The sequence below is a fragment of the Trachemys scripta genome, chromosome 16 (genome assembly GCF_013100865.1).
Source record: "Trachemys scripta elegans isolate TJP31775 chromosome 16, CAS_Tse_1.0, whole genome shotgun sequence".
NCBI classification, from domain to species: Eukaryota; Metazoa; Chordata; order Testudines; family Emydidae; genus Trachemys; species Trachemys scripta.
Genome location: NC_048313.1, coordinates 4705347 through 4720371, shown reverse-complemented (window position 1 = coordinate 4720371; position 15025 = coordinate 4705347). Strand labels below are relative to the sequence as shown.

General features: G+C 52.1%; 1 protein-coding gene across 2 annotated transcripts in view; it reads left to right on the top strand.

The window, feature by feature from the left end:
- NPAS1 (neuronal PAS domain protein 1) overlaps positions 1 to 15025 on the top strand; it is a 97946-nt gene that overhangs the window by 16706 nt on the left and 66215 nt on the right. For both annotated transcript variants that reach the window (XM_034792862.1, XM_034792863.1), the window contains exons 2-3: positions 4096 to 4268; positions 7039 to 7286. In XM_034792862.1, the coding sequence (XP_034648753.1) occupies positions 4177 to 4268; positions 7039 to 7286 (340 nt within the window). In that variant the 5' untranslated portion in view covers positions 4096 to 4176. The remainder of the gene's footprint in view (positions 1 to 4095; positions 4269 to 7038; positions 7287 to 15025) is intronic.

Sequence of the window (15025 nt, the reverse complement as noted above, 5' to 3'; positions counted from 1 at the left end):
AGAAGCCAGGTCTCTGGAGTCCCCGCGTAGTGCTCTGCCCACTGGGCCATGTTGCCTCTCCCCTGTGTATTAAATTGCCCCTTTTTGCTGGGCCCCCCTTTCTGATCCCATACAGAGAGAGCGGTATGTGGCTGTTGCTACCCACACCCCGACCTTTCCTGGGGCTGCCACGGCAACATCACCCTGGAACGGCCCCCTCCCCCCACGTTACTCCTGGGTGGGGGCCTGAGGAGGAGGGTAGTGGTGTTGGGAGTTCCCGTCCGCGGCCCCAGGCTGAGGGGTCCCTGGTGTCTCTTGGAAGACTATCACCGCCAAACATCATCCATCCCACTAATTCTTAGCGCCTGGATGGGACTGATTCAGAAGGTCGAGAAAACAACTTGGGGGTCGTCCATTTTGGATCTGGTCTTGACCAACAGGGATGAATTCGTTGGGAAGGCGAAGGTGGTCGGGAACTTGGGAGGAAGTGATCAGGATCTGATAGAATTCAAGATCCTACGGGAAGGAGGGCACGAGAACAGCAAAACAAGGACACTGGACTTCAGAAGGGCGGATTGCAACCGACTCAGAGAAATAGCAGGCAAGGTCCCATGGACAGAAAAGGAGTCGAAGGGGGGCTGGCAGTTCCTAAAAGGGGTAATGCTAGGTGCTCAGCATCAAGCTATTCTGATGCAGAGGAAAGATAAAAAAAAAAAACCACAGGAGGCCAATGTGGCTGCACAAGGAAATTTTTAGCGATCTAAAAACCCAAAGGGATACACGCAGGGAAGGGAGGAGGGGCACGGCACCAAGGACATATACCTGGGAATAGCGCAAGCATGTAGGGGCAAGATCAGGAAAGCCCAGGCGAGGAATGAGCTACCGCTGGCAAGGAAGGTTAGAGACAACGAGACGGGGTTCTTCAAATACGTCAGGCGAAAAAGAAAGATCACGGGCAGCGTGGGGCCGCTGCTCGGTGGAGAAGGTGAGCTGGGAACGGAAGATGATAGGAAGGCAGAACTGCTCAGTGCCCACCTGGCCTCAGTCTATCACATGTGACCGGACGACCACAGACAATAAAGGCAAAGGGAGGCAGATCGGGATAAAGTAAAGAACACGTCACAGATCTTCTGACCAATTTGAATGAAGTCAAATCAGCAGGGCCGGACGCTGTTCACCCAGGGCACTGCGGGAAGTAGGTGAAGAAATCTCAGCGCCACTGGCGATGATACAAACACATGGGTGACAGGAGAGGTCCCGGAAGGCTGGAGAAGGGCCAACGTAAAGCCCATCTTTAAAAAGGGGGAGCCGGGGAACTACAGACCAGTCAGCCTGACTTCGATACCTGGGAGCTGCTAGAGCCATGTAGCAAACATTCCATTGGCGAATGCCAGCAGGCTGACGGGGTGATCGCTAGCAGCCAGCGTGGATTTACCAAGAACAAATCCTGCCAAACCAGCTGGATTCCCTTCTTTGACAGGGTAACTGGTTTGGTGGCCGGGGGGGAATGCGGTGGATGTCGTATACCTGGACTTCAGCAAGGCTTTTGACACAGTCCCCCGAGACATTCTGATAACTAAGCTGGAGAAATGTGGGCTCGGCGGAACTACCATTAAGTGGATACATAACTGGTTAAACAGCTGCAAACAAAGAGTAACGGTTAATGGAACGATGTCGGGTTGGAGGGAGGTCTCGAGGGGGGTTCCCCAGGGATCTGTTCCGGGTTTGGTGTTGTTTAACATCTTTATTAATGCCCTGGATGTAGGTATAGAGAGAGCAGACTGACCACATTTGCAGGTGACACAAAGCTGGTGGTGGTGCGGGGGGTAGGGGGTGTTGCCAACCCTTTGGAGGGTAGAGCTAAGATTCAGAGAACTGGGCTATAGACAACACAATGAAATTCAACACAGACAAACGGAAGGTGCTTCTGTTAGGGAAGAAAAACCAAATGCAGAATGGGGGGTAACTGGCTTGGCAGCAGCACTGCTGAGAAGGAGCTGGGAGTGGTGGTGGATGGATCCCAACCTCAACATGAGTCAGCAACGCGATGCTGTTGCAAAAAAAAAAAAAAAGCAAGTGCCGTTTTAGGTGGCATGAACCGAGGCATAGCCTGCAAGTCCTGGGAGGTGACAGTACCGCTCTGCTCGGCGCTGGTTGGGCCTCAGCTGGAGCCCTCTGTCCAGTTTTGGTCCTCAATGTATAGAAAGGATGTCGAGAAGCTGGAAAGGATCCAGACGCGCGCGACGAAGATGATCGAAGGGTGGAACACAAGCCGTATGAGCGAAGGCTGAAGGAGCTGAGTGTGGTTAGTTTGGAAAAGAGGAGATGAACGGGGGACACAATAGCGGTCTTCAAATACTTGGAAAGCTGCCATCAGAAAGATGGAGAAAAGTTGTTCTCTCCTGCCACAGAGGGCAGGACAAGGGGCAGTGGGTTCAAACGACAGCCCAGCCGATCTAGATTAAATCTCCCCTCGCTGTAAGAACAGTAGGGCAATGGAACAGATGCCTTGGAGGGGGGGGGGGATCGTTTTCACTGGAGGTTTCAAAAGGAGGCTGGAGCCATCTGTCTTGGGTGGTTTAGACCCAACAAATCTGCACCTTGTGAGGGGGTTAGACTAGATGACCCTTGCGGTCCCTTCTCACCCTGTGATTCTATCCCGTTGAGTGCAATTAAAAAGCCCACTGGACGGCATGCATGGGGCAACACCACCAGCAGAGGGCATGCTATCGGGCACTCCCATGGGGGCAAAGAACTGGAAAACACAACCCCCTGCGCACACACACATACTGCTCCCCCCCCCACACATGCTGCAATAGAGGAAGAACTAGGGAAGAGCTGAGTGATGGTCTAGTGGATAGCGCACTGGAGTGGGAATTTGGACACCTCCGTTCTCATCCCAGCTCAGCCACTGATCTTCTCAGGGCCCTTTGTGTATTTAGACTGTGAGCACTTCAGGGCAGGGTCTGTGTCTGGGCAGCGCCTGGCCCGATGGGGCCCTGATTTCAGGTGTTACTGTAATAATAGTAGTCTAAGATTATTAACCTCTCTGGCAGCTGTTCCCTGCATGATGCAGACCAATAAGTGAATGTGCTGGTCTGTACCCACATCAGAGGGGACTCCAGAGTCAAAGAGGGGGGCGTTGCTCTGATCTCACATAGAGGTGAGAGGTCCAGTGAGCCTGGTGGTCTCCCTCATTTATCCTAAGGAAAGATTGTGCCTGTCTCCATCGCTTATCCTTGAAGGATACCCCTGCAATCTTCGCTTATGCCCTATGTGCTCCCAGCAGAACAAGGAGCAATGGTCTCAAGTTGCAGTGGGGGAGGTCTAGGTTGGATATTAGGAAACACTATTTCACTAGGAGGGTGGTGAAGCACTGGAATGGGTTCCCTAGGGAGGTGGTGGAATCTCCTTCCTTAGAGGTTTTTAAGGTCTGGCTTGACAAAGCCCTGCCTGGGATGGTTTAGCTGGTGTTGGTTCTGCTTTGAGCAGGGGGATGGACTAGATACCTCCTGAGGTCCCTTCCAACCCTGATAGTCTATGAGCAGGTGATCGACCGTTATCTAGGCCATGTGCCTGTGGGCAACTCCTGTTCTGGGGACCAAGCCTCCTGCCTGCGCAGGGACCAGGTCTGCATAGCAGAGGGCATGAAGAGCTGGGATCTGTGACTGACAGTAGTGCCGGCAAATGCCCCTAGCGAAGGTGCAGCTATCCTGGCAAACTAGGAACACTCTGCAGTGCTAGTGTAGCTATAGCTGGCGTGAGTTATGGTAGCACCAAGTGAGAGACAGTCCCTGCCCCACAGACCTCACAATCTAAGGAGGGGCTTATTTTCCTCATAGAGACATGGGAAACTGGGCACAGAAAGGGACTCCCCCAGGGTCACTCTGCAGAGCTGGGACTAGAACCCTGGTCTCCCATGTCCCAGGCCTGTACTCTATCCACTAGGCCATACGGCCTCCCACAGGGGTCACCCTAGTCTCTCCTCTTCTTCATCATCCCCTAGCCCTTGGCAACAGCAGCTGGGGCTTCGGCAACAGGTGCTTCCTCTATCCGTGCATTGGCTCCCTGGTGGGTGGAAGAGAACTGACCCTCTCTCGCCTCTTGTTCTTGTAGGACGCCTGGCCCTTCTCCAGAGGCAGCCGCTCAGAGACTGCCTGAAGTCAGCCGATCTGGAGCACAGCGCCCCCAGTAAAGATGGCAGCCCCATTCGGCAATGAGGTGAAGTGCGTTAGCGTAGAGTGGGACTTCTTGCAAGGACTGTTGGTTAAGAATCAGCCGGTGCCCTGGTAAGATGCTGAAGAGGATGGATTCTTTGCACGTATACAGCCCCTTCCACCTGTGTGTCTGAAAACACTGTACAGGTGTGGGTTAATAAAGCCAGACAACCTCCCCCCCCGGAGATGGTGGTGTCCTTGAGGGAAACTGAGGCCCAATGAGAAGTAACTGTCCCAAGTAACTCTCTTCCCAGACCTGGACTAGAACCCAGGAGTCCTGGCTCCTATTCCCCTATTCTAACCACTAGTCCTCATTCTCATCCCAGCCTGGGAATAGAACCCAGGAGTCCCTGCTTTAACCACTTGACACCACTTCCCCCTGCCCCTGAACTGGGAATAGAACTCAGGAGTCCTGGCCCCCAGTCCCGCCTATTCTAACCACTAGACCCCACTCTCCTTCCAGAGCTGGGAATAGACCCCAGAGGTCCAGACCTCAAATCCTCCTTGCTCGACTCACTAAACGCTTTCCCCCTAAGTTGGCAATGGAACCCAGGAGTCCTGGTTTCTAGCCCCCTGCTGTACCCCCTCCTGCTGCAGCCTTTGCTCTTCCAGCCCCTCCCCACGGTGAGGATTTCCCCAGGCCCGCTTGCTGACAGTTTCTTATTCTGGGGTAGCAGGGACCAGCCTCCAAACGTCTGGCACTGAACTGAACTGTCGCTCTGACGCTTTTCAGGGTCTCCCACACGAAATCTCTGGAGGGAGAAACCCTGGGGCTGAAACATCCCACACAAATGCAGCCCCCTCCATTCGGCTGGCTGGACAGCAGCCAAGCATAGAGATTTTTCCCCGGTGTCCTTGGGGAGCCGTCGCTGAGGGTTGTGTCCTCATGGGGAGAGGACCCAGAGCGCTCCATGGTTATTAGCCGTTCCGTGAGCCTAGACTTGACGCTAGACAAACAAGTCCCGGCAGCTCCCGGGGCGACTCATGGCCAGAATTGCATATTCCGCCTCATGGGACTAACTGGAAATGTGCCAGCGAGTGTCCCACCCGCTCCTGGGATCCCTTGTCTGATGCCACCAGCCCCACAGCGGGAGCCCCTTCCATTTAGGGATCCCCCCAGCCAGGACTGGCAACTGCAGCAGTGCTCATGTCTAGAGCGGAGGAAAAATTTTCCAACAGACTTTTCATGGAGAAATGCAGCTCTCTGTGCTCCGAAACGATCCATGAATTCGGGGCGCAAATAGCTTCAGCGGAGGGAAAAAGGTGGTTTTATTGCAAAACACTTTTGTTTTAAAATGCCGTTTCAAATTCAGATCGGCCTTTACAAAAAACAAACACGCAGCCACAGAAGAGTGTGGAAAACACCCAAATCAACCCAAAAAACGAAAATCCCCACAAACAAGAGTGAAAAACACCCAAATTAAAAAAAAAAATCCTCAAACAAACAAACAAAAATCACAGAAAAAGGTGAAAAACGCCTGAAAACAGCTAACTCAAAACACAATCCTTTCAAAGCGGCCAAGAAGTTTTTTAATTGTTTTGAAATTTCTTTCAAGTTTTTAATTCAACGCAAAAAATTTTTGGGGAAAAAAAACCACACATTTGTTTCGGTGGAATCAAACCAAATGGTTTAAAATTTTATTTTATTTGTCGATTTGGTGCCTGATCCGCAAAACCCATTATTTGCTCAGCTCTGCAGCGGGCTGGGTGGTGGCAGAGATACCCCTCGCCCTGCAGTGACTGTTAGCTTGGGGCCTGCAGTGTAGACATTCCCACTCGGGCTGAGTCCAGACGCTGAGACCCACCCTGTTTTCTGGGTTTCGGAGCCCAGGCTCCGGCTCATGCAGGAACATCTCCACTGCTCTTTGAAGCCCCGTAGTGTGAACCTGACTCAGTCGGGGGCTTGGAGGCTCAGTGCCGGGGGCTTGGTTTTTTGCAGTATAGATGCACCCTTGGTGCTTCAGAGAATACGTTCCCTCTTTGGCTGTGGGTAGGGCTTCAGGAGACCAAAGTTCAATTCACTGCCCCTTGAGCGGTTTGCTTAGGCTGCCCCAGGCCTCAGTTTCCCCATCTGTAAAAGGAGGAAACCCTTAAAGGGAGGTTGGGAAATCCATGAATCTGAAGGCTGGGGGTACCAGATGCAAAATTGTGATTTAAAGAAAAAAAAGCGAGGGATTTTTTTTAAATTTGTTTTGAGGGGCCGGGTTGTCGGGCCGGGGGTCTGGAGTCCATAGAGCAGACGCAGTCTGGGAAGCAGCAGGACCAGCCCACTCTCAGACCGCCTTGCCACGGTGTCCTGTCCAGAGCCAGAGGCAAGGGTGGACTTCCGCTCCGGTGCCTGGGTGCTAGCAAATGAGAATGAGCGGACTAGCGTTTGGGGTGCTGGGTCTCTGTTCTCCCCTCCAGCGTCAGACCCTCTGAGCATCCCACGGGCCAATAAATTCCTCATTTATCCCTTCTGCGCTCCCCAGAGGCCCTGCCAATTTAGTACCCCTATGCACACATCCTGGAAGGCAAATTCTCTTTCCCAGCCCATCACGTTCTGGCTACTGAGTACCAAGAGGTCTGGGCCCTTCCGAAAAATCAGGAGAAAAAAATTCATCATGGCTCCACCCACAACGGAAAACGTTCCAAAGCAGCGTTGCATTGGGGAGTCAGGCTGGGTGGCTGCACATTGGGTGGGGGTTGGGGGGTGAGGGCAGTGGCAGTGCCCTCTATGGTGGCTGCGGGGGGACCAGTGTTGCCTGGTTGAGTCGGGAAGATGGTGGGTGGGGAGCAGCCCCCCGACCCCCAACCCTTGCGCTCTCTAACCCCGGTCTGTGTGTGCTCCCCCTTCCCCCAGTCTGCAGGCCCTGCGGAAGGAGAAGTCCCGCAATGCCGCCCGCTCCCGGCGCGGCAAGGAGAACTTTGAGTTCTATGAGCTGGCCAAGATGCTGCCCCTGCCCGGCGCCATTACCAGCCAGCTGGACAAAGCCTCCATCGTCCGCCTCACCATCAGTTACCTCAAGATGCGCGACTTTGCCAACCACGGCGACCCCCCGTGGGGGCTGCGGGCCGAAGGGAGCCCCCCGCCTGGCCCCGCCGGCAAAGGTAAGAGCTGAAAGCTGCGGGAAAGCAGAAGGATTAGGGCTCCCCCCACTGTGCCCACCTGCAAGACCCCCCCGCCCTTAGTGACGAATGCTGGAAAAAAAAAACCCAATGGATCATGGAGCAAAGAGGGATTATACTCCATTTATACTGACCCCCATCACCGTGAAATCTGACCCACACTTAACTCCCCATGGGGCAAGGCAGGGCTGTTGACCTAGTGTGGCCAACCCTAAAGGGGTGAAAATCACAGGTCGGACCCCGAAACATCATGAGATGGGCCAGCCCCAAGCCCATGAGATTGTTAATATTATCTTTTAAAATACTAATGGGGGTTTCTTGTCTGTCTTCTGTTCAGCCCCCCCGCCCTGCCCCCCGTGCACCGGCAACACTTACTAGTGCCAGGGCTCACACTTTTATTAAGCGCATTCTCAGGCCCTGCTGCAGAAGTTCTCCCCCGCGCATCTGCCCCAGAGAGTTTATAAGCTAAACAGACAAGGCGGGCAAAGGCCAGGAGGGGAAAACAGAGCCCCAAGTTTGCCCATGATCAGACAGCAAGTCCACGGTCGAGCCGGCAACAGAATCCAGATCTCAGTCCAGTGCCCCAGTCGCTGGCTCCGAAATATTACCCTAGAAGAGTCACTTCATTAGCTGCTAGCAGCAGTAGACTCTTATCCTCTGTGTAGACCAGCCACAGCAAATTCGGCCAGCTCTTGGGGGTTCCTGATATGTGCCCAGTGAGGGCATTGTGACTCCTCCATCTCCCCCCCACCCCCAGCTCTCCCTGCCCTTGTCCTATCGAAGGGGCATCGGCTGCTCCATTCCGACACATGTGCGTGCTCCCTCGCACCCAGAGCGCACAGAAAATAGCATTGATTAGCCACGCAATAAATCACCATTTAAATAATGCAGCTTCCAAGTGTGTAATTAAGCAAATTAACTGCCTCGGAAGAATACAGGCTTCCAGCGATTTCTGATTACTGTCATTACCCGCGGGGTAGTTATCAGGCAAATAACATGTGTTCCCTGAAATAGGGATAAACATCTGCCTATTGTTACAGGAGAACTGGGGAGACCAGCCCCATACTGTCCATTCCTCCCCCCCACCCCCGGGACATTCACGCGCAGACGGATTCCGACACACAGCCGGCTTAGTTTGCCTCTCCTTTGGCGTGCGGAGCCAAGATCTGTTGGGAGAGGAATTATGATAATGATGAGCTTGGCAAGAGGATACCGGGTGCCTGAGAACTCGATCTGCTTTTGATATCGTTGCAGCTGCGCCTTAGGGGGGGAAAAGAGGTGGTGTGATGGGGAGTGGGGCCTAGGGGTTGTGAGGGGGGATCTGGATTCCTGGCTTCTGTTTCTGGGAGAGGAGTGCGGTTTAGGGGTTAGAGCCAGGGGGTAGGGAGGAGTATGAGTCAGGATCGCTGGGAAAGGGGGTATGAGCAAGGGTTTAGAGAAGGGTGGGGGCCTGGGAACCAGGACTCCTGGGTTCTATTTTCAGGTCTGACACTGCGTGACCTTGGACAAGGTTACGCTAGCTATAAAATGAGGATCCTAACCTGCCTCTTTGCTTCCACCTGCAAAGCACGCCAGGTGCCAACCTATAGCTGCAACGCTTTCCTTGCAGGCTATCATTTTGGGGGGTAGGCCTACATTTGCGCCCTTTCTTGCATCAAAAGTGCCCTGCCTGTTATGACTGGACCTCCACCTTTGCAGTAGGAAATACCCTCGCACATTCAAATATCCTGGTGAACATTGCTCTGAAAAAAACCAAACAAAAAAATCCTGATTTCCTGACACTGTGTGAGCTGGGGAGCGGATCAGAGCGTTGTCATTATTCCTGATAGATAAACCTGAGGCGCGGGGTCACACAATGAGTCGGGGTTAGAACCCAGGAGTCCTGGCTCTGAGCAGCGCTTGTTCCATTAGAATACAGGTGACCTAGGGGTCGAGTCATGCCGAGACGCTGTTCTGGTACCCGAACTTCCTTTTGTTAGCACTCGCACACTGATGTGGCTTCATATAGTTGGAATACTTATACAGCACTTTTCATGCGTGGATTTCAAAGCCTTCTTCAAAGGAAGTCTTCTGACTCATTCTCCCCAGGTCTGGGGAAACTGAGGCACGCAGGCAGGAGACGACCACAGCTAGTTGGGAATCTTTCAACTAAAACGCTTTTTTGTCGGAAAATACCAGTTGGTCAAAAGGGAACATTTCCGCGGGAAATTTTTGACAGACTTTTCTACTTGAAAAATGTTTGGAGGGGAAAAAAATGTCACAATGGTTTCGTTTTGACATATTTTCAGAATGATTTTCTGATTTTTCTGGTTCTCTAGTTGATAACTACTTTTTGTTCAGACAGTTCAGCAAATCAGAATAATTTTTTTTAGTGCCTGAAATCAAAAGGAAACGTTTCAACTGACCCCAACTGAAATTATTTTTATTTTATTTTTTGGTTCGTGAAAATGTTTAGGGTTTTGACTTTTCGTCCCCATTTGCCATGGGAAAACATTTTGATATCTCGCCACCAGCTAGGGAAGAGACTTTACGCTGGCAGAGATGGGAATAGACCCCATCCTGAGACTCAGGCCAGTAACCCACCCACTAGGCAACACTGTCTTTAAAATGTCCCTTTCCTGCTCTCAGTCCATCTCTGAGCCTGTAGAGAGAGGGCAGGGGGTTCCTACGGCTTCCTACACCCCATCAGCTGGGATAAGGGAGTTATTGCTGACCTCTTTGGGGGTTGCCGTGACAGCATCACCTGGGCTCTTGACACTTGTATGCCCAAAGATGAGGAGGGAAACTCGGCTGCCCTTAGTGGGACTAGGGGAGACGGCTGATAGAAATCATAGTTCTAGGTCCTCAAAGGCATTTAGCTACAGAAGGGAGTCAGGTACGTAAATACCATGGGATCTGGGCCCTTGTCACCACTCCCGGGTGTAGCGATGTCTGTATGTTTGAGTGGGAGATCCACATGGGATATAACATAACCACGTCCCTCCTCCTTCCTGGGCTCCATTTCCTTCCTCCTACAGGCACCGGATCATCTCTCAGGACCCTGGGTTTGGCAATGGCTCTGGTCCTAACAGAATGCAACCCCCTCCCCATTCTCAAATAAAGCTGTTGGCCTGCACCATTTCTAGTGCTAATTAGCATCTTTGACCCGGGGCCAATTTCCTAATCAATTGCATTAGTGAAATTAGCAGCATTTATGCTGACAGCAAAAGTCTTCCAGGCTTAACCAGGGAAAATATTAAGGTCACATTGATTAATAATCAGCAGTTTATTAAACATCTGCAGAGAGCCCAATTGCTCAAATTGCTCCTAATTTGACAGCAAAGGCAGTCTGATTTCCCTGAGTCATCCGGCCGCCCAAAGCGGAGCTGAATTCTCTAAAGAAAAAGCCAGCAAGATGCTGCCAGTTTTTGGGGTGGATCTCAGAGGTTTGAAAAGGGGCCCGCTGGCTCCAAGTCCGATTTCTGTTGTTTTGGTGGGGGCTGGGAGTCAGGGCTCTGGGGGTCTGTTCTGACATCTGGGAGGGGAGTGGGATCTAGTGGGTTTACAACAGTCGGGGCCTGGGTGTCTGGACTGCAGGGTTCTGGTCTCAGATCTGCGGGAGGGTGGAGAGTTATCCTTTGCTGTAACCACTAGATGAGGAGTCAGATTTCATGGGTTAAGATTTTCAGACCTGGCTAGAGATTTTGAGATGCTTTTAAAAGTGTGTGTGGGGGGGGGGGGCTGATTTTCAGAAAATGTTGATCACTTGCCCTCTGAAAATCAGCCCCTTTCAGTTATGCAGCTTGAGACCCCTTAAAAGCGAGGCCCCCAAAATAAATAAAAAGTGAGGTTCAAGAAGTGTGGGTTTTTTTACCCACGAAAGCTTACGCCCAAATAAATCTGTTAGTCTTTAAGGTGCCACCGGACTCCTTGTTGTTTTTGTGGATACAGACTAACACGGCTACCCCCTGATACTTGCCAAAGTGAATAGTCACTTTGGAAAACATGGGCCCCTGGGTAAAGCATGACTGGCTCTTGTGTGTGCATGCGCCGGTGCCCTCTGCTGGATGGGATCAGAACTGCTCACCTGTGTGTCATAGACCCCTATACTGATAACAGCTAGTGGCGATTCTCCTTTAGTTCAACTGGCGGGGTCTGGGCTTGTGAAGCCGTGAGATCTGAGTGCTAGTCCAGCCTTGATGTTCTGAGTGGTCACGTTGTACTTACCCCGGTGACTTGCAGGTACTTGTAAAGCACCAGTGGTCTGCTGAAATGCAGCGATGCGGAGAGGTCTGTGTTGTACCGTTTAGTCTGAATAATTTATTTATTGAAAGTGGCTGGGGAGGCGGTAGGACAGAGACTGTGTCTGTCTACCTTAAACAGCCCCCATCACCTCACCACAGCCTCTGAGAATCTTGCGTCCTTTAACCTCACAGCGCCTCTGGGAGGCAGGGCAGAGCTATTATCTCAATGTACAGATGGGGAAACTGAGGCACAGAGCGGCATAGTGACTTACCCAAGGTCACACGGGCAATCTGTGATGGAGCAGGGGATTGAACTCACCTCTCTCAAATCCTAGAGTAGCACCCTAAAGACTGGGCAATCCTTCCTAGCCAGACCGTACTTGATCTCAGACGCTAAACTGACCTGGGTCTGGCTAGTACTTGGATGGGAGACCACCTGGAAATGCCAGGTGCTGTATACAGGCTTTCTTTCTGGACCATCCTTCCTCTTAACTGAGGACATTTGGCCTCCGTTAATGCAGTCTTGCTGTGGGCCTTAAAGGTAGGAAGAAGTGTGGCCTACTGAGAGGCTGGGGACTCAGGACACCTGGGTTCTGTTCCCAGTTCTGCCATTGGCCTGCAAGTCACGTCCCCTCTCTGTGCCTCAGTTTCCCCAGCTGTAAAATGGGTAGAATACCATCCTCCTTTGCAAAGCACTTTGAGATCAACAGATGAAAAGAGCTAGTTAGTATTTACTAGTCACAAATTTCAAGCCCACATTTGCATCTGTGGAACTCATGGCCACAAGGGAAGTTAGTGGCTTAGCAGGAATTGGAAAAGGATTTCCAGGGGGTAATCAGAAGATTCTGAATTAAACGCCAAGGGTCAAAGGGGGGGAAATAACCCAAGGGCACAATTCACTGTTACTCTGCCCTTTGCATGGTGCTTTCCACAAGTGCAAAAGTGGGCATGAAAGTCTCCTGCTTTGCACTGCTGTAAAGGACCACCCAAAGCGCAAGGCAATGACAAATTGGGGCCCCAAATGCATTGGAAGGGCTATAAATCCTCATTTATGCTCAGGGAGGCACCTACCAAGTATTGAGGGTCAGGAAGATAGTGTCGGTGGAGGCAAGTTACCCCATCACTACAGCGGATTTTGCGGCTTGCTGTAAAGCCACTGATAGTGGCCGTTGTCAGAGATGGGATACGGGACTAGATTGGTCTGATTCAGTCTGGCTAATTATTATGTTCCCTGCTGTGTTGGAAACCGAACCGGGATAACCAGAAAGTGAAACTGACTACAGACAAAGTGAAACTGACTAGCTTTAATGTACTTGTCTTGGGGGGGCGGGGAAGGGTGTGTGTTTAGCGGGGATAGATAAATGCTTCTGACTCATTTCTCCTTCTAGTCCAGCAGACAAAGGCTGACTGAGATCCAGTGATTAGAAGCTAAAATGAGACACATTCAGGCTGGAAATAAGATGCACATTTTTAACCGTGAGGGGAAATTAACCATTGGAACCAACTGACCCAGAGGTGGGGTGGAATCTCCATCGCTTGGAGTCGAGATCGGACGTCTCTTTCTACAAACCATGCTCCGGCTCGCCCACCAGATAGGGGCTGGATGCAGGAACGGCTGGGTGGGATTCTTCAGCTTGGGTTATTATGTAGGAAGCCAGTTTTATCCCCAGCCAGCAGTGGGGCAGAGCTGGAGCAGGGGAGAGAGCGGAGGCCTCACAAACAGCAGAGCCCAACCCCCGCAGGGAACAAGCCACCTCTCTCCCTTTTGCTTAATAGCCAGGCTTGGTGGCTGCAGGCTTTCTGCATTTTGTGGGCATTGGAGGAGATGGGAGGCCTCTGGCCGAAAGCAGAACACTGGCTGCCCAATCTGGCTTGGGGAAATTGTTCCTTGAGTAGGGAGCAGCCCCGGGGAGGCTGATAGACCGAGTGTTGAAGCCGCATCACTGGTGGAGTGGAGGGAAGAACACGATAGGAATCCAGGAAAGATAATTGGGGAGGGGGCAAAGACATGCAGAGCCTTGCAGGGGAGCATGTATTTCCTGGCAACTAAGGTGGCCACCCCAATGGGCACAGACCACTCCAAAGTCCTTGGGGGTTGCCTCAGGGGAGAGGCTCAGAAATGGGTCAACCAAAGCAATGTGCTGACCCACGCTACCCCCCTAGGTAGGGCAGGGTCCTGGAGAGCCATGGCCCCCGCTGGTGCTGACATCTCAGTGAGGATTAATGGCTGCTCAGCTGTCAGGGAAGGGGAGGCTGGCCAGAGCTGCCTTCTGCCCTGAGCTTGTAAGAGGTTGAAATCATGTTTTCTTCTCCCTCCCAGGCTTAAAAAAAACCCAACCCCATTGCTGGTTGCCTTGTAAAGGTGAATTGTGGAGGCCTGGCCCAGATCCAGCCACAAATACCAGCCTCTCAATCTAATTGACCCAGATTGTCCCCGCCGCTTGATGCAAGATATGCCTCCCTCCCCACCCCCAGCGTCTCAAGCAAGAGTCCTGTCTGCATCGCCCAAGTGGGAACGGGGGGTGCAGGACGAGCATGTTCTAGAAGCACAAGATGCAAAGCCCCTGGGACTGATTCACCTTGCGTCATCTGCACCAGGGCAACAGGAGTGCAAATCGGTGCCATTCTGATCTAGTCATGCGTTGCGGTGATGCAAAGGACGGTGCAAAGTGTCGGAGCACTGGAGAATCGAGAGGGGGCCCCCTGAATGCAGGGCACCAGAGGATGGGGTGCACGACGCTAAAGGATACAGGCACTGCCCCCTTCCTCTTCTGGGGGTGCAGGGTGCTGGAGGAAAGGGGTGCAAGATGTTGAACACTGAGCTCTCTCTCCCCCCTGGGGTGCAGGGTGCTGCAGAATCCAGGCTTCCACATCTATAGAATAGAGAGGCCACACAACAAGCATTTGCTGGGATGCTTTAACACTCTGACACACACATGCCTGCCCCTGCACTGCCCCTTGTCTCCACACACAACAGCTGTCCTGGGAGTATTCGAAGTAGATCTCGGGGAAAAATTTCAACCAAACTTTTTTCAGTTAAAAAACAAAAAAAAAAAAGGCAGGTTCAGTGAAACCGGAACATTTTGTGAATTCTTGCCGCTTTCGCCTAATTGTTTCCCTTGAAAGAAAACCCTAAACCACCATCCTTCTGCTGATCTCCTGTGATGGGCTCGGCTCACAATACAATTTGGAGGCGTGGCGGAGGGAGCGAGTTCAAGTGAAAACTGGCTGTGGGCGTCTCCTGGGGCCAGGACAGCTGACCACTCGTCCCATTCTCATTGCTGTTGTTTTGCCAAGAGTTTGGGGGCATGATTTTAAGGCTATTTACCCATTTGATCTTCTCCCTGCAATGCCTTTTATTTGTGCTGAGTTAGGAACATGCGAACTACCAGGCTGGATCAGAGCTGAGGCCTGTCTCCGACAGTGGTCTGTGCCAGATGCTTCAGAGGAAGGGGTACGAACCCCACAATTGCAGGTTTTGGATAAAGCTGCCCCCAC